The sequence below is a fragment of the Hyaena hyaena genome, unplaced genomic scaffold (assembly GCF_003009895.1).
Source record: "Hyaena hyaena isolate Hyena2069 unplaced genomic scaffold, ASM300989v1 scaffold_253, whole genome shotgun sequence".
NCBI lineage: Eukaryota > Metazoa > Chordata > Mammalia > Carnivora > Hyaenidae > Hyaena > Hyaena hyaena.
In genome coordinates this window covers 803,214-823,396 of record NW_024080887.1, presented here as the reverse complement: position 1 = coordinate 823,396, position 20,183 = coordinate 803,214, and the positions used below count along the sequence as shown (strand labels likewise).

The 20,183-nt window shown below is 44.0% G+C and overlaps 1 protein-coding gene across 1 annotated transcript; it reads left to right on the top strand.

Moving 5' to 3' along the window:
* The first annotated feature begins 4,017 nt into the window (after positions 1-4,017).
* IL12B (interleukin 12B) lies at positions 4,018-19,396 on the top strand. The gene is made up of 8 exons (XM_039245358.1): positions 4,018-4,096; positions 8,574-8,661; positions 12,091-12,366; positions 12,870-12,987; positions 14,455-14,672; positions 16,294-16,451; positions 17,822-17,953; positions 18,440-19,396. Exons 2-7 carry the CDS (start codon positions 8,574-8,576, stop codon positions 17,951-17,953), a joined length of 990 nt encoding a protein of 329 aa, XP_039101289.1. The 5' UTR covers positions 4,018-4,096; the 3' UTR covers positions 18,440-19,396.
* The last annotated feature ends 787 nt before the right edge of the window (positions 19,397-20,183 follow it).

Genomic DNA, 20,183 nt, shown 5'->3' with positions numbered 1-20,183 from the left:
AATAAGTTAAAAAATAATAATAATAAAGGTGAAAAAAAAGCACACAGCCCTCATGTAAGTGGGAGCTACTTCCCATACCCTTAAACTAGAAGTTTATCTTCAAAAGCAGCTAATCATTTGGGGGAAGAACACTGGGTCTTGTGTGAAATTAGCTGTCATACTTCTTCACTTCACTGACAGCCTTAACCACTTATATTCAACTCTCAGTTGCCTACGTGGTTCCCACCTAGGTGGAGTATCCATTCCTCTGGGATCTTGATCCTCTCGGCAGCTCAGGGAAAAACAGACTTGTCTAAAACCTCACTTTCATTGTAAGTCCACTTTCTTTCTCAATGATCAGTTTATAGGTGACCAGGGAGATGAGGAGAATATGAGGACTTACAGCAAAAATTCTTTGCTCCAAAGAGAGACACACCAGGAGAAAACGATCCTTTATTATCCTAGATGCTGTCCTGTGTGGATTAATGCCTAGAACTGCAGAGTTATTTTGGGAGACCCAGAGAAGCTAGCTGGAGAGTAAAGCCCAAAGCACCCTAACTGATCCAGACAGAATATTCTAGATGACCTCTAGCACGATATAAGAAACCACCAGACACAAAACAGACTATTGTGAGACAACGGCAATTTACAGAAGAATATGTATAGTCTGACCCCATTTATATAACCAGATAGATATAAATACATAGAAAAGAGTCAGGAGTAGATGAAAATGTTGGCAATGGTGACCTCTAACTGCTAAGTGAATCAGGGCTCCAACTTTTTAGTTTATATGTATTTGTATTATTTGAAGTTTTTATAGTAGCATGCCCGCATGTATTGCTTGTGTAATTATTTTAACATTTTAATTGTAAAGAGTATACAAGGTTCCCCTTTATTTGAAATTTGTGTTAGAAAGCTCAGAGCATTCATCTTTAAAAAAAAAAAGGTTTTGTGGTCAAAAAACACTTCAAGTTATTTTCAGTTTCTAGGGGGTTCCTCTCCATCCTACAGCCCTGCCTGCCTGCTGCGTGTCCACAGACCTTACTTTCCCATAGGAGACGCTGAGGGAGCTCACAGGCTCAATTTGCTTGGGGCAGACTCTGGACCGTGACGGGGGACAAGGTGATAAACTTCTTTTGTGAAATCAGAACGATGGGCATTTGGGCATTTGGCTGATGCTACCAGGGTGCCATCTGGCCTTGGGAGTGTCCAGAGACACGGAAGGCCAAGGGTATCTCTCCGGGCAGTGGAGCACCGGGGTTGTGCAGTGCCCCAAAGTGCAGGCCACGGTCCCCACATCAGAGTCACTTGCAAGCTCGCTAAAATGCAGATTCCTGGGCCCCACCTCAGATCTACTGAATAACAATCTCAGAAGGTGGCGCCTGAGAACCTGAATTCTTTATTATCTGCGGATAAAGTACGAGAAGTACTTCTCCGTGGGCAAACAGGATCATCAAAAGAGTCGGACCTATGGGGCCCAGAGGGAGCAAGTGTAGGCTCTTCCTTCTCATCCTGGTTATCTGGCTGCTCAGGGCCAAATCAGTGCTCAGCTCCAGCCATGGGGTTCCATGGCATGAGGACTAGTACGGGCTCTATCTTGGGCTCCTCCCACTAATTTTGTCACTCATCTTCTACCTTCAGTGTCCCCTAGCCAGCTACCAAAAGTCTTCCTGGGACAAGCAGGATAAATAAATAAATAAACCGGCCACTCATTAAGCACTTAGCCAGGATGCTGTGCTAAGTCCATTACGTCTCACCTCACTTAGCCTCACAACATACCTAAAATCAGGTACTATGATTAATCCCATTTTACAGATGTGGGAACTGAGGCTTAGAGAAGTAAGGTGCACACAGGTGCTGGAATTCAGGCACCTACTACTTAGACACCTAAATCTTAAACACCTACTACCTGTCCTTGGAGTGGTTGGCCCTACACACTTTTCACACAGGGCTGGTCCTGGGGCCACAATCTGAGTGGAAGAGGGGAGCGAGGTTTGTCTTGAACGTGCTTTTGCACAACTAGCACATTATTTTTACGTAGATCTTATGCTCAAATCAGTTTTTTTTTTTAAATTCTGAGGCTGCTTTTATGAACACATGGGTAAAATGGTTTTGTCTCACTTGTCTTACTTTATGTATGTATGTATTTATGGAAGGCCACAGAGGGGCTCACCTGTGGGGATGCTCCCACTGTAAACGAGTCCGTGAAACTGTTTCTGTCGACTTTATATTGAGTTTTCTGTTAAGTAATCTTTGATAGCTTGTTGGGAGTCATAAATACATTTTTACAGAAAGAACTCCCCCCAAGTCAGTACGTATTTTAATATATGCATGTGTGTGTGACTGTATGTGTATCATATAACAACGAAAATCAAACATCCCGTCCCCATCACCGTCCCTCTATATTCATCATAGATGTCCATGGTAACAAGCAGGAGCGCACTCGGACACAAGCTCGCGCGTGCGCACGCGCGTACACACACACACACGCACACATGCACACATGCATAACACACACACACAGTATCATACAACCAAATACAATGCAACTTACTTTGTTCATATCTACACATGACTTGGATACAGGACATTTCGCTTTGTTGTTTAACTTGAGAACTTCTGTTTCTCTTGAAGCCTAGAGGGCAGAGGAGGTGGCTGAAGGCACTCCGAGCTCGAGGTACTGTCTCCGCCCAAGCCAGAGCACCAGGTCGGATAAGCAGTGGGACTGCCAGCTCAGCAGCCCCCGCCCTCCCCGGATGGGACAAACGAGGGAGGAAGTGTGCGGTTGGGAAGCTCCGCAGCTCTCGCCTGGGTCTCCAGTTTTGCCCGCTCAGAAACTGCAAGGAAAGTATGGGAAGCTGCGCCCACCTGAAACCCTGCCGGGGCCCAGGAAGTTCCCCGGCGGCGGGGACTTGGGGACCAGGCTCCAAAATGGAGACTTCGCGGCTGAGAGTGCGCTCCTGGGTCCCGGGCTCGGCTAGGACACTGCCTCGCAGCAGCGCCCTCTCTCGGGGACTCTGGGGATGGCCTGCATTTATCGGCGTGCATCTGTGGGCTTGTACTTGGTGTAAGTGTTCGTGCTAGCGTTTATGTTGCAGCTCTTGTGCAGAAGGGGTGGGGGTGTCTAACACTGTGTTCACCTTCACTCCTCTTAATAATTCCTCTAGGAATTTCTAGCTAATTCTGCTAATTCTGCGCATCGGTATAGAGCTCCTAGGGCTCTATGGTTTTGTGTGCCTAGGAGTGTGAGGTTATAGTCTGGGTGACCAAGGGGGTGTGCCTTGAGTGTGGTATAGGTTGTCTATATGCCTGACTGTGGATATTTCACTTTATTCCCCCACCTGTGTCTGAGCAATTACCTATGAGCATGAGCTGTATCCCTCCATATTTGAGTCTTCTTAGTAACAGACACATTTTTACCATCTTCCCAGGACTGTGCTTATATAAATGTACAGGCATGTGTGTGGTGTATGAAGCCACAATGGGTGGTAATGGGATGTTTCTGAAATCCAGATATTGAAGGAATAGTGTAGAAGAGGGGGACCTCAAATATACTAAATCCTTTGCCCTTCATCTCATTCTCCTTGACTTCAGGAGAACCATGGAGTTTGCTTTGGGATCCTCTAGCTTACAATTGCTTGATTCTGACCTGAACCTGGCCTCCTGTGTGAACTCTCCTTGGCCTTCCTTCTCCTGTGTGTGGAGCCAGGGAGACTGCCTGCTGCATGCAAGCTTTAAGCCCATTGACCCTGATGTCAACAGAAAGAAGTGAACATCCCATCTCCTTCCTTTTTCCCCACCCAAAAGTCACTTCCTCTTAGTTCATTACCTGGGATTTTGATGCTTGTGTTCCCTCAGCATTATTGATACACATGGGAAAAAAAAAAAAAAGGAACTTCTTAAAATTCCCCCAGAAGGTTTTGAGAGTTGTTTTCAGTGTTGCAACTTGAACAAGTCAGTTTCTAGTTTAAGTTTCCATCAGAAAGCTTGGTAAGAGTAGGGTATATAAGCTCCGGTAGCAGCAGCAGCAGCAGCAGCAGCAGCAGCAGCAGAAGAAGAAGAAGAAGCAGCAGCAAGTTTTAGACCCAGCAAACTCTGCCGCCTGTCTAGAAGCAAGGTAAGTACTTCCTTGGCCCCTGCTAGCTTTCCGCAGGCCCGCGGGCTATCCGGGGTTAGCACCACTTGAGTGGTACCCCTACCCCTGGCAGGCTGCCGGAGTCAGTGGTAGACATTCCTGGTGACTTGCCTGCTGGTACTGACTAGTGAAAAGTCAGTACTTTGGGGACTGATGTATAAAGTATTAATGTTAAAAGTCAACTAATAATAATTATACACCAGGGTCTGCAAATGAATACACATTTGATAGAAAGGTTTGTTTTCTCTTGCCTGAGAGTGGTGTGTACATAAAAGCGTGTTCCTCAATTTTAATGCCCATCAGTTAAACTGTAGCAAGTGAGTGGTGCTTCTCTTAGGACTGTAAACTTTTTTTTTAAAGCTGTTCATTCATTAAATGGTAATGAATTCAATAAACAATTGAATTCATAGTTATACCACATAATTGAAAGTTGCAGAGCAAACTTTGTGTCAATTTTAATAGTCAGCTGGGACAGTCAACCACACTGATGCCTGGGTTATCCAGATTTTTTTGGATTAACTAACTTTGGTGCTACTTTAAAGATGAAAAGCAACCACAGTGTTTAAAAGTACTTGCCAAAGGGTTTTAAAATCTGTGAGGAGGAAAACAAAAGATTATACTGTACTGGTGTCTTAGGTTGCCGAGGGAAATTGTGTGCAACAAATTTTTGGGTTAAAAAAATAATGATCAGGTTAAAATATCATTTTAACCAAGAGATTACCAACTGCCCGCTGATGGCCCACTTCCATCAAATAAGGAATTTCAAGATATTGGAAAGAATTTGGACAACCTCCTAGGGGTCATTTTACTGGGACGTGAAGATTGATGATTTCTGTACATTCACTGATTCCTCTAATAATTAATAAAATCCCTCGAGGCCAGAGAGTTTATGCTAGTCTATGGGGGTATAATGTGGAGTAAGAAAGACATGATCCCTGCCCTCAGAGAGCTCATTGTGGCAGGGAAGACAAACATAGAGCAGTAACTATATTATTGCAGTGGTAGTAAGTGCTATGCATGGGTCTCGGGGAGAGTAAATAGCCAAGTGTCCTGACTTCCTCGGGGCACTCTGCTGGAGACCTTTATGGATTATTTCACTAACTCCTCACCGCTAACAGGATGCCCATTTTACAGATTGAGTGTGAGGCTTAAATAAGCCGAGTGACTTGCCTAGAGTCACACAACTAATAAATGGCAGGGCTGGGATGCCAATGCAGGTCTGCCTGGCTCTAGACTGAGGGTCTTTGCATGAGCTACCCATGCTTTGTGTGATTTTGCCTTTTTGTTTTAAAATAATAATTATTTTTATTTTTTTATTTTTTTAATGTTTATTTTTGAGAGAGGGAGAAACAGAGACTGAGTGCTACAAGGGGAGAGGCAGAGAGAGAAAGAGAGAGAGCAGAATCCTAGGCAGGCTCCAGACTCTGAGCTGTCAGTACAGAGCCTGATGCAAGGCTCCAGCTCACAAACCGTGAGATCATGACCTGAGCTGAAGTCAGACACTTAGCTGACTGAGCCACCCAGGCACCCAATAATGATTCTTTCTAAATTCAAGAGTAACAAAATAAAGCTTGCAAAAGAGATGCCCACCCAAGTGTCATGGGCATGCCCATGTTAGCACCAGTTTTAGGGAGTATAACCATCCCACAGGACCAGGAGTCCCTCTGTTCCTTATACAAGGATTTCAAGAATTTAGAAAAACTATAATATTACATGGAAAAAAAAGGTTTAATCCTCAAGACTCTCAAATGTAGCATGCCAAGGAAATGTGGGCTGTGCAGTATAGCTCTCTGATATCCGCTGATCTGGAGAACACAGGACAACTACATGCTGCCGCCTTTTTGGATTTCCTTGGGTTGGATTAAGAGAGTGACCCACCACCACCTCCCCCCAACCCAGCCAGTGTTCTGTGGTTTAAAATGTAGGTGACACTAAAATGCAAGTTGTTTCTTAGAATCATCACCAGGGCTCCCTTGACCATGAAGTGCAGTTCACCTGAAATTCTCAAGCACATCTCAGGCCCCAGGAGGAAGTGCCAGGCACATAGCCAAAGGGAAAATCCCAGCATTAAGATAGTGCAAAAGAATCACCAGGAGATGCCAGGAATCTCTGTATTTCCCTTCCCAGAGTGCCGGCATCCGGGCTTTACAGGCCTGTGTAATTACAATACCTCTAGGGCGTTTCCCTACAACCAGCGCAATGGTTTTGTCTACCGTTGTATACAACACAGACATACCTCATTTTTCCTTTATCTCTTCCCCTAAGTACAAGCTAATATGTTATTGGTTGCCTTTTATAATATGACATGTCATCTCATTGCATTCTCTCAACAGCCCTCTGAGATGGGTACCATGTCCATTTTATAGATGAGGAATCTGAGGCTCAGAGATAATTTGGGCAACATCACACAACTAGTGAGTGGAGGAAGCAGAATTCAAGCCCATGTCTGCTGGACTCCAAGCCTGTGAACGTACTAACTGATGCCCTGTGGCAACTAGTACGTTGCTACAGTCACAACTTGGGCTGATTAATGAAATGCCTGTGGAAGCCCCACACTGCAGTGACAAAGTGCTGAAGGTCGAGGATGCCTGACTTCTAGTCCTATCTCTGCCACTCTCAACCTTTGTAATCTGACCAAATAAGCACATGGCAAGGTTCTCCTAGGATTAGCAGCAATTCTAACAAAGCCATGATTTGTCAATATTCCATTGGCCCAGCCAATAAATGCTCATTTTTAAGGTATCTGGCAGAAATTTTTTTAATGGTTGATTTATTTTTGGGAGAGAGAGAGAGAGAGAGCACAAGCAAGGGAGGGGTAGAGAGAGACGAAGACACAGAATTCGAAGCAGGCTTCAGTCTCTGAGCTGTCAGCACAAAGCCTGATGCAGGGCTCAAACTCACGAACCGCGAGATCATGACCTGAGCTGAAATCGGACACTTAACCCACTGAGCCACCCAGGTGCCCCTTGGCCGAAAATTTCGAGTCTTATTCTTTGTATGATTTAGTCAGTGGTTTCTGAAAACATATTCCTGCAGAACATTGGTGCTCTCTGAGATGGATGGGGGTGTTTCAGAATGAAATTCAATAATCACCATCTCTACCTAATTCAGAAGTAGGGTACAGTCTTCTCGTTCTGAAGATTTGCATAAACCCTGGATACTAATCTAGATTGAGTGTTACTATAAGACAGTAGCTAATATTTAGCACAAAATTATGCATTTCGCTTTCCAGAGTGAATATATCAATATTTTATTGACTTCTTCCAAAGAACATCTTGATTTTCAGAGCTGTGGATCCGAAACATGGGTTAGACCAGTAGTTCTCAAAGTGTCGTCCTTTGACCAACAACATCAGCTTCAACTGGAAACTTTTAAGAAATGCAGATTCTGAGGCCCCTCCTCCTTCAGCCCCCCCCCACCAGACCTGCTGAATCAGACACTCTGGAGGTGGAACCCAGCCTTTTTAGCAAGGCTTCCAGATTACTCCAGTGTGTGCTCAAGTGTGAGAATCACTGGTTTCATTATGGAAGAGGAAGTAACCTTTGAGTTTGGAGCAATTGCATTCCAAATGAGGAGAGAAACTAAACTTGGCCGCCAGGTGGTTGCCATAACTTGGAAGATCATCTCTGTTTACCTGCCCTTCCCCCACCCCAAGTCCTTTATCCTTAGTGTCCCCACACACACTGCCTTGTGCTACAGAGATACAGGTGTATAGCTGGTCTCCTCAACGGGAGGGTAGGTGTTTAACAGACTGACTTCATAAATGTTTGTTGTTTTTTTTTTAATGTTTTATTTATTTCTAGGAGAGAGAGAGACAGCATGAACAGGGGAGGGTCAGAGAGAGAGGGAGTCACAGACTGAAACAGGGTCCAGGCTCCGAGCTGGCAGTCAGCACAGAGCCCGACGCGGGGCTCGAACCCATGAACCGCGAGATCATTACCCAAGTGAAAGTCGGATGCTTAACCGACTAAGCCACCCACGCGCCCCCATAAATGTTTGTTGAATGAAAGTATTTGCTCCTAGAAGACAGGACCCAGGCCAAAAATTCTTTTTTTTTTTTGGGGGGGGGGTCCTAAACTCTCTAGCTCAGTGCCCTTTACATTGTAAGTACCAAGTAAATAACTGCAGAATGTTGATCCAGACAAGTCATGTCCTTCTCTGTGCCCTAGGTGTCTCACCTTAAAAGTAAGAGGATTCAGGTGGCTGGCCTTAGGTCTCCTTCAGCTCCAGATAGTCTGTGGTTCTCTCTTTGGAGATGTTCTTCCCCAGAGACTGGCACAGGGCTCCTGTAATTCATGTAGTATGAAACTGACAGGACAAATCAAGATTGAAAACTGTACATATAGAACGAATACAGTCTCCAAAATGACTGAGTAATGACTGACATTGTCTCTTCTCCTTCCCCTCCTCTTCTTTCTCTTTTTCTCCTTCTTCTCTTCTGTTTCTCCCCCTCCTACAGATGCATCCTCAGCAGCTGACCATCTCCTGGTTTTCCCTGGTTTTGCTGGCACCTCCCCTCATGGCTACATGGGAACTGGAGAAAAATGGTAACCAGCCTCTCCTTCTCTGGAAAGGCCCTGAATTCTAAGCCACGACTATCAGGCAGGCCCTGTGGAGACATCAGACTAGAAGGGGCAACCAAGCCTGGGGGCCTCCTAGTGAGTGCCATCACTGGGAAAGTGTGGGGCCATCTGTCCTTCCTTCACCTTTGAGGGCATCAGTGTTGTTTGGCTTTCACATTACATGCCAGAGTAGGATCTTTTGTGGACTCTGATAGGGAAAGATACATGGATTTTGCCAGTATTACTAAAAACCAGCTGTATCATTCAATTAAAATTCCAAAGTGAAGGATTTGAAAAGTATAAGAACTCCATTCTCTCATCCCCTGCTCCATCACACAATATCTCCCCCTCTGCCAGCACCAGGAGTACTAACCTCTGACCATGCACTTTGGGGGAAGCAGAGGATTTAGACTCACATTGACTTGGGCTCAAAGGCTGACTCTGCCACTTATCAGGTAGGTGACCTTGAGCTGGGTCACCTCCAGCCTGAGTTTCCTCGACTTTGACCCAAGGATTATGAAGAGATGCCTACTACATGGATGATTAAATGTGCTTGTGAATTCAGAGGACAACTCAACAGATGTGAAGTGACAGTAATGTTAGCTGGCATTGTTTTGGTTGTTTAAAGTGATGGGACTGATGATTCAGGAGAACCTGTTTAAAATCCCAATGACCAAACAAAATTACTAGAATAATAGAATACGTCTTAGTAAAATAAGGGGTTCCCTCCATCCTTTTATCTCACACACACTAAGTCATATATTAACTGATTGCTAGTTGTTCCTGAAAGACCTTCAAATGTTTCTCAATGAAGCAGACCTACCATTGGCAGTTGCCATCTTTAATTGCGTACTACTGATAACTGTTACTATTTTTTGACAGTATCTCATTTAATTCTCACAACACTATAGTGAGATATAGTTTTATATAGTTGCTATATAAAATAGGGACTGTCTGTAACTCCATTTTACAGATGTTGAAAATAGAGGCTACAGAGATTAAGTAACTTCCCAGTTTCACATACCTGGTAAGGACAGAACCGTGACTTGATTCCCATTCTATCTCACTTCAAAGGCTGTGCATTTAAGTATTTGAAGACGGTCTTACAAGAAGGGCATGAAGCAATGGTTTCCTGTGCACTTGGAGAACAGGAGGAAATAGGCATTAAGTTACAAGTGAAGACATTGCAGCTGATGACCAGAAATAATCTTTTAATAGTCAGGAAAGTACCACACTGCAAAATGGGTATCTGAAAGAAATGTGGGACTATCCTTCCATTCTTAATCTTTGGGGGAAGACAAGAATCCAGCCATCTCCCCTCTGCCTGCGGAGGGTTTGAGAGGTTTAGATCCTCCTTTGAGGAAAGGCAGAGGCCTGAGCTAGATGATTATGCCAGATTCCTATCAATTCTGGGATAGTTAGTGAGCTCAGGAAACCTGGCCCCTGATTAGTAAACCCTTACATTACTTCTAATTTGGCAAACCACAGAAATTCCAGGAAGTCCATGTGAGAAACACAGAGGGCGTAGGACTTTGGAGACCAGATGAGACCAGGCACAGGGTTCCAGATATCTTCGTCAAGCTCCCCCTTGCAGTTGCTCTCCCCTGCAGCTGGGTAAGGGTCTTGTAGGCCTTCTGAGTCTTAGCTGTGACAGAAAAATAGCCTTGCTGTGGTTCAGTTGCCAGTGGAACAAAGAGAAACTAGAGAAAGCTGAAGGTGCGATCCGGTTTTATTTCAGCACAGGTGATCATTTCCAAAGAGTTGGGTCTCAAATGCATTTTACTTCTTGTTTTGTTACCCACTCAGTAGTTATAAATCCCTCAGATGTAAAGTGAGAACTTTATATCCCACAATGCTTTACATTTGGATGCCAACAATCAAAGTCACCATTCAGAGAGCATTTGAGGGCACTACGTTAAGCTGTTGTATGAATCGACTTGTATAATCCGTGTCTCGACCTGCTGAAGCAAGCACTAATATTTTGCTCATTTTAAAAATGATGACACCCAAGCTTAGAGTAATTGAATGTCTTGCCCGAGGTCACAGGCAAGTAGAAGATACAGGGCTGAATCTAAACTCAGACCTATGTGACTCCAAAATCCAGGTTCCTAACCAGTGTGGCTCTCAAACTAGAGAGGGCATCAAAATCATCTGGAGAGCGTAAAACAACAGACCCAGGCCCATCCCAGAGTGGCTGGTTTGGTAACTCTGAATTTGTACTTCCATCAGTTTCTCAGTGCTGCTGCTGCTAACAGTGGCTTTGTGGTCAGGTTTGGGGGACCACTGCATCCTAGTTAACTACTAAGCGATGCATGCATGAATGAATAAAGCTGTGATGTGGCACACTCATTGAAATACTATACTAAGCCACTCCTCAGATGCCAGTTTAGATACTCATATTGGAGATCCAGTACAAAGCCAACAAGACAAAAGGCCTGAGATTCAGCTCTTGTGTTTCTAACTTGATGTAACCTTGCTTGGTCTCTTGGTTTTGGTATGCTCCTCTATGAAACAGGAAGACCAAGATCCACTGAACTGCTTCATAAGGGTAAAAGTGTTTTTAAAAAACAGAATGAAAATCTCTGTTGGTGAGTAAGAACTAAATCCTTAAATGCCCATAGAAAATTATAGGACAGTTTCTCTGTGTAGTCATCTGACCCTTTGGTCTGTAAATAACAATAACCAATACTGAGTTTACTGTGGTAGGCATGCTGCTAAGTGCTTCATGTGTTTGTTTTTTATTTAATCCTCATGGCCAAACCTACGACGTAGACACTATTATTGTCATTTCACAGATGAGGAAACTGAGGCTCATCGTGATTAAGTACCTTGTTCCAAATCCCTTAGCCAATTAGTGGGGACAGGATCTCAGTGCTGGTCAATCTTTCTAGACATTTCTGTGTCCTGCCTTATTCCCTATGAAACCAAAATTGTGCTGCAAGGTTCTTTTCTCCACCAGGCCCTTGGTAAAGAGTTTTGTGCTCTTTGCATTTTTGGTGTATCAAGGCCTTCCCCATCTGCCAGCTAATCAGAGGTTAATTATTAAAGACAGCCTGTCAGTTAATGGGTCGATGGCAGCTATAAAACTCTTTGCTTGTCTTGGAGCACCTGGGTGGCTCAGTCAGTTAAGGGTCTGACTCTATTTCAGCTTAGGTCATGATCACACAGTTAGTGAGTTTGAGCCCCACCTTGGGCTCTGCACTGGCAGGCTTGAGATCCAATCTCTCTCTCTCTCTCTCTCTCTCTCTCTCTCTCTCTCTGTGTGTGTGTGTGTGTGTGTGTGTGTGTGTGTGCGTGTGTGTATTACAAGCAAGGTTGTGCTTTTCTGCAACGCAGATGTGCAGGTCATTCACAAAACCGCGTCCCAAGTTCGTGGAGCTCACAGTCCTGTTCTCCATTCCCTGTGCTCTCCAGTTTATGTTGTAGAGTTGGATTGGGACCCTGATGCGGCCGGAGAAATGGTGGTCCTCACCTGCAATACCCCTGAAGAAGATGACATCACCTGGACCTCGGACCAGAACAGTGAAGTCCTAGGCTCTGGTAAAACTCTGACCATCCAAGTCAAAGAATTTGCAGATGCTGGCCAGTATACCTGTCACAAAGGAGGCAGGGTTCTGAGTCAGTCGCTCCTACTGATACACAAAAAGGAAGATGGAATTTGGTCTACTGATATCTTAAAGGAACAGAAAGGTAATCCTATTACGTCAGATAGTGTTAATTTTCTCTTTAGCTCCATAAAAAAAAATTTTTTTAATGTAAACCCCTTACTGAAACCACCCAGCACCTGTCTGTTTCTTTGCTTTCTTAGACACTTTGAGTAATCAACCATCCAAATCTCATGTTCAGAGATTTTCGTGGTGAATATGGTTGGTTTTCCTGAAGTTCTTTTTAACTGGTTAATGGAAATTAACCGATGTGTATACTGCATAACTCGGCCCTGGGGTGGCAGCCTTGATAAATTTAATCCCCCCGTCTGATGCGTTAGGTGCATTGTATACTCTGCAGAATCAGCATCCTACTGAGACATTCCCAGTCCTCGCTGAACTGCCTGCCAGGGGAGCACCATCATTTTCCAAGGAAATAAATGGAAGATCTTCACTCTTATGCCACTTACTGGCCTGTGGTTCATCACAATTAAAATGTATCTGAAAGAAAACTTCTAAATATTGAATTTTTGTTCTTTCCAGATCCAGAATCCAAAAATAAGATCTTTCTAAAATGTGAGGCAAAGAATTATTCTGGACGTTTCACCTGCTGGTGGCTGACGGCAATCAGTGCTGATTTGAAATTCACTGTCAAAAGCAGCAGAGGGTAAGTGAAACCACTCTGATCTCTTAGCATTTTGCAAGGACTATTTCATTAAGAAAATAAGGACAACCTAGCAATGGCCTATCAGTTAATGATAAGCGAGAAAACAGAGTCAAACCTGTAGTTTCTTCAACATCCTGTCTTGCCTAAGTTGGGAAAAGAACATGGCTATTTAAGCTAATCGCCTGAGCAAATGTGTAGGTTAGAACAGGCTATTATTGGGGCCTGAGAATAGCCTCTGCTGGGTTCGAACCCACTCGTCCAGATTGCCTGGCAATGCTTCATTAAGGCTCATGGCACCATGGGGAGAGATAAAAGGAGTAATCGAAGCTACGAATGACTTGCCAAAATTGCACCCTGAGATGAAAATAGAAACAAAAGCTCTCGGACAAAGATCTTAAAAGCTCTGAAACCAACTCCAAAAATCTGAGGCCTCTAGAAATTTTCTCAGGGCCATCTCAACTCCTTTTGCCTCTACTGACATCACTAATCCGAAGTTCATTGTTTGTCCAATACACTTGGACTTCCCCTAAGAAACCAGTTTCCATGGATACCGAACCTATGTTAGCCGGACTGTGTGACTTAACCTCACTCACCGTCTAGGTTCCTGAACAAGGCAGGGTAACATAACAAACCCCAGGTGATTAAGTGAGTAAATTAACCTCTGGAGTCTTCCTTTTCCATCTTTAAGATGAAAATCCTTACTAAAGGATGCTTATACGAGGGCACAAAGACATAGAAGCCAGTGTTCACCGTGCTGTTTTTGGTAATCAGCAGGGGAAAAGTTAAATAAAGTGTGGTACGTTATCCACCAGCCTAACGTGCATTCATCGAAATGGGTAACCCAATCTGTGTGGTCTGTCGTGGAGCACTCCCCATATGCTAAGAGGGGGAAGAGATGGTTACAAACCATATATATGTGTGTGGTTGGATCCTGTTTAATGAAAAATAAAATCGTTGTCTGTATATGTAGACAAAATGTGTGTGTATGCATAAGACATGTGAATATATGATTGATTTGAATATTCATAGACAAAGATCTGGAGGGATGCAACAAGCTATGAATAGTATTTCTATTTGGGGAATGCGATTAGGGTTGAAAGAGGCACACACGTTTCATTTATACACGTTTTTATCTTCTTAATTTTTTATCATTAGCATGTATTGATTTTGTAATTAAGATGAGAAAAATGAATTTAAAATTCTAATAAGGAGATTTAACCCAGGGCTCTGGATCTAAAAATGTCCGGGTTCATTTAGGCCAGAGGCACGTACATACAGAGTTGTCTCGAAATATTTGTACCACCTCTTGAGGCAAAGCTTGTTCTCCTGGGGAGGGCAGTTTCTTACCCCCTGAGAAGAAATGAAACCAGTTGCAGAAGTTGTGTCCCCAGACGGCTGCCTGGCTGCTGCCCCTGGAAACTCACCCACAAATGTGTAACACAGGGCAATGTCTGTCTTTGACTTCAGCTCCTCTGACCCCCAAGCAGTGACTTGTGGAGCAGCGACACTCTCAGCAGAGAAGGTCAGAGTGGACAACAGGGATTATAAGAAGTACACAGTGGAGTGTCAGGAGGGTAGTGCCTGCCCAGCTGCCGAGGAGAGCCTGCCCATCGAAGTCGTCGTGGATGCTATTCACAAGCTCAAGTACGAAAACTACACCAGCAGCTTCTTCATCAGGGACATCAGTAAGTTTGCTTGATTATACGTGCTTACTAAGGATAAATGCCGTTTGTCACATGTGCACAATGCCCCATGCACTGAGGTAAGGGGTTTACATGCATCATCTCTCTTATTGTATACCCCCCAAAAGGTGTACAATGTAAATACTATTGTCTGCATTTTAAGGAAGAGAAAATTGAGTCTTACACAGGTTAAATAAGTTGCCCCAGATCTCACACCTAGCAGTTGAGACCCAGTCCTGCCCCAGGAGAAAAGAGGAGACTCTTGGGGCACCTGGGTGGCTCAGTCAGTTAAATGACCAACTCTTGATTTCGAATCAGGTCATGATCTCACGGTTTGTGAGTTCAAGCCCTGTATCGGGCTCCCTACTGCAGTGTGGCGCCTGCTTGGGATTCTCTCTCTCCTCTCTCTCTGTCCTCCCCTCAAAATAAATAAATATACATTTAAAAAAATACGAGAAAAAGCAGGCTCCTGGCTACACTTGTATTCTGCCGTCCAGGCAGCTTCCACAGCGAACCTAGGAGGAGTCCCTCAAGCATACCATACGATATCATACCAGCCTTCCATACTAATTGCGGTTATTCCAAACCAATCTTTCTCCAGCATTTGAAAAAAGAATCTTCCTTATTGGAATAAGACCCTCCAAAATGGACATCTGTTTTTTTTTTAATTTGCACATGGAGATTTTGCCATTTGTCATTTCCTTTGCCATGTATCCACTGAACGTTCATCATGAAGTAGAATGTATAGAATCACAGAACTTGCTCTAGCATTTGTGGAGAGATTGCCCTTGGCAGGTAGGGAAAGGTTTGCGTTCATGCGATGGCTAGGGAAGGTCTCTCTGAGGAGACATTTAGCTGAGTTCTAAAGGAAAAAAGAAAAAATGTCAGTTGTGTTAATAATAGAAGAATATTTGAAAAGCATCTACTAGGAGCCCTGGTCTTTGGGCTTTGGACACTGCATAGAATGTCTCCTGTGCCCTTGTCTAGACAAGGGTCTACAGTCTTCCGTGATACTCGCTGCTGTATCCTCTGTGCACAGTCCAGTGGCTGCACATGACTGGTGCTCAGTAATCATTTATTGAATGAATGAACGAGCACAGAGATGGGGGATTGACTATAACTGCTGCAAGGCGAGTCAGTGCCAGATGCCGTGAAAAGACAACAGAAAGAGCACCAAGTGCAAAGTCTCTCCTCTCATCCCCAGAGAGGGGCTCCGCTCAGTTCCAAGCTCGGTGCGCAGAGGGGTATTGACCACAGAGAGGGTGGTCCTTCACTACATAGCCCAGATGTGAGAGCCTTGTTTCCACAAAATTTCTTCTGAGCACAACGCAGAGGGGGTTCCAGTGCTACGGCTCATCTGATGGTGCAATGACAAGGATTTGGAAGCCTCTCTTGGGGTTAGCCATAGAGGGTGTGGCATTTGGTGAGGACCACCTTCCATGGGCACCAGCACGGGCACCAGCAGCAGGGATCTCATGTCTGCCAACAGGCGCCCAGAGAAGTTAAGTAACTATCCTACGGACTCACAGCTCATCAAAGATGAAAGTAGGATCAGAAACCAGAACTACCTTACACCAAAGTCCTATTAGGAAAATAAAGGGTGTTTCTTTATATTCTTCCACAGTCAAACCGGACCCTCCCAAGAACCTGCAGCTGAAACCATTAAAGAATTCTCGGCATGTGGAAGTGAGCTGGGAATACCCTGACACCTGGAGCATCCCACATTCCTACTTCTCCCTGACATTTGGCATACAGGTCCAGGGCAAGAACAACAGAGAAAAGGTATGATGTGATTCAGGTGCCATATATTCAGGTTTAGGTGGGCCCACATCAACGGGATGAGGATGCCAGTAACTAACATTTATCTAGCACTTTCTAAATGCCCGAGACTATGCTAAGGGTTTTACATGCATATCTCACTGAATCCTTCAAGGAACCCTGCAAAGGCAGGCAGTATTATCACCACTTCACTAGTGAAGACATTGAAACTCAGAGAGGTTAAATGACTTGCTCAAAGTTACTCAGCTAGGAAAGAGGAAGGATCAGAACCAGGAAATTCGGGCTGGGGGACACAAATTGCCTGCACATAACCATGCTACTACTGCCTCCAGTACAGTTCGTCATGAATTCTTGCACTCAGAATTGATCCCCAAAAAGGAAATCTGGGCTCCAGGAGCCTAAAATTATTGCTTCAATTTAGTGAGTATAATGACTGATAGAACATTCATGCTACGTCTCACCAAACATGGATAATTCCAAGCTGTTCCACATATAGTGAAATTATTTTATTGAGCAGAATGCTAGTGTTCACATAGGCTACGACAATGGCTTTCAAACTTTCTTGCCTTGGCATCATAATCCCCAGGATCAAGATGTGCTTTTCTAAAGCCCAACACTTCTTGAACCCCGGTTTTAGAAATCACGGGAACAAGGTCTTATTCAGGATAGTGTTTAGCATTTAGTAGAAATTCAGTCACTCAGTCACTCCCTGAGCATTATTTTTTTGTAGGAGGGAAGGGCCATTCTGGGGTAAATTTTACCTAAATCTTATTTAAAATCTTCATATGTGTCTTCCCTACATAAAATTTATGTCATTAATAGATAATATCTACTGAATACGTTCTACCTGATTAAAAACTTAAGTAAGAGTTTTACATGATGATTACCTTTAACATTTACATGTCTTGAGGTAGGAATGATTATTATCCCTCTTTTATAAATGATAAAACTCAGACACAGAGCCTAAAGCATTTTCCTGTGGTCACACAGCTAAAAGTAAACAATGCCTGGATTTCAACACGTTTTCTGATAAAAGGATCAAGATATAGTATTTCGGGATATCCAGGGGTCAGCTACAGCAAATCTTCCTTAGTTCTACCAGCGGCCCAGCACAGGGGTGAGTGTGCATGGGGCCCTCAGGCAGGGCAGCTGTGCTAGAAAGATGTGAGCTGGACAGAACCATTCCTCCCTCTGGCCTGAGGTAGAAAATGAGTTTAGAGCTTCTATCACTAGGTGGCGCAAGTTCTATACATTTCCACTGGTGATTGGAGCCCTTATACCAAGGTGTACCTGTTTTGGGAGATCAAGCGTTGCAGAAATAGGCCCAGCCTATCTTGTGACTGTATTGCCAAAGACATTCCTCTCCTTTGCAGAAAGATAGACTCTCCGTGGACAAGACCTCAGCCAAGGTCGTGTGCCACAGGGATGCCAAGATCCGCGTGCAAGCCCGAGACCGCTACTATAGCTCATCCTGGAGCAACTGGGCATCTGTGTCCTGCAGTTAGGTGAGCAGGCCCACAAAGCCCAATGGACCCAGGTGCAGGGCAATGGTGCGGAGGGCGGGGGAGCAGGAGAAGAAAGGGGAGACAGGGTGCCTCACACATAGTCATGAGAGTCAGAAACATACATTAGTTCATTAGCGGATATTTATTTGATTCAGGCACTGTGCTGGGTACAGAGATACTGCAGTAAAGAAAACTGACATAGGTCCTGCCCTCCTGGAAGAGAAGGCAAAGAAGAGAGAGAGGTAGCTAGGGGTCCGGGCAAAAATAGCTTGCAAGCTGTTTTCAAGACTTAGAACCTTCTCCAGTGTCCTGGGGGTGGGGGGGGTGTCACTGAAAGCAGCCAGATCCTAGGCCACATAAGGACAGGCTAGACCCTTCTGACATGGAATCCCTAAAACCCAGTTGCCCCGGTAATGTGTTGTGCGAAATAAGACGAATTTGCTGCCAAATTTCTAATTCACATAGACTGTTGGTATTCTTTTTCAGGTTCTACTCCCAGGATGAAACCTTGGAGGAAAAGTGGAAGATATTATACAAATTTTTTTAAAAGACAATGGAATAGGGCCCAAAAGTTATTTTCTACCTAATTTTCTTTTTTTAAAGGATCATTATAATGTCTTTGTAGTATTTTTACATTGAAATGCCAAATGCCCACTGAAATAATTAGCTACTTTATTTATAGATTTTCTAGCTAACAGGTTGCCACTGACCTTAATGCTATTTAAATATTTAAGTAATTTATGTATTTATTAATATATTGTTGTTATTGAACCCTTCTGTGCCAAGATGTATTATATGTTTCACACTCCCAGGACCCGATCCGTAAGGAATAGGCCCTATTATGCAAAATGTGAATTTATTTATTTATACTGACAACTTTTCAAGTAAGAGTACAAGTGCATCAGTTTTATGACAACCAGTGAGAGCACAATGTTCTGATGCCATAATATATTTGTGATGGATGGGAACACAGAAACAGTTAAATAGAGGCAGGGAGACATGACTCCATTTGAAAGGATTCTGGAGATCGAGATGTTAGTTCCTGTATCCTTGAAGGTTTCCTCGAGCTGATGTTGATAAAGCAGTTCAGGGCCACCTGCACTTCTAAGCAAGTTTTTGGGGGGCTTGGGGGGACATTGGATGCGTGAATTTAGAAAGGCCTAAAAAATTAATTGAAATTGAAATTCCACATCAGCCACCCTGGCCGTCCCCCCTCTATCCATCTGTAAGACACTGGAGAGTGACCCCGAGACAGTATGTGTCTGAAAAGTAAAAAGGTCTTAGGATCCAAGAGGGAGAATAAGTATAGGATGGCCAAGCAAATAAAATTGTCACAATTGCCAGTTGCCTTTTAATAGCCATGCAAAAAAGCCCAGGGTTGCAAAGAAAACAATCATGAATCGCTTACTCATCAGCATGAGTGAACCTGACTGGTGGGTATGAACGGACAGTACCAATCACGAAGGTGCTACTTTTAAGCAATGAATGTGCTTTCTGTAAAGTGATTTCATTTGTTTTCTGTTTACTTGTTTTTACATTCTGAGAGTGAACTAATAAAAATATAATCTTCTTTGCAATAATGTTTCAGGCTTTCATTTACCAGGATTCCATTACTTTTCCCCTGCCACTTAAGAATTGCCCTTCTTTGAAGCAATTTCACTTCCAGTTTTGCAGAGTTGCCCTTTCCCTTTATAGGATTCACAAAGTCAGTGTCTTGCTGAGCTCAGGGAATATCCCTGTGGTCTGATCATGGGGAACTCTGCAAGGACACTGAACCACTGAACCATTATGCCCTCTTCAGGGGTTGGATGTTCTTGCTTCTTTCACCTTCTATCCTGGAATCGACTCTACTTGCTTCCAAAGTGTGATGAAATAAAGCCCCAACATGGTAGAGTCATGAGCATCCCATCTCATAGGTCCAGATCCAGTGATTGCAGAGGACTTGTCACGTGTCTGGACCTGCGTTAGAACACCTGACAAAGGTCCAGTTTGAGGAGGCCCAGACAACCTTGGGTTGCCTTCCCCAAACAGTGCCCATTCCTGGCACAGCTTAGAAGGCAGGGATGAAAAGTTAACTTCAACAGCACTGAATGTTAAAACATTCAGTATATATGGTGCCCTAGGGGTAAGAATGAAGGAGAAGAATCCGTGTAGCCTGGAGTCACCTAGGAAGGCTCAATAGAGAAGGGGAAGTCAATGAAAGGACAGAGCCTGCCAATTTCTCTTTGGT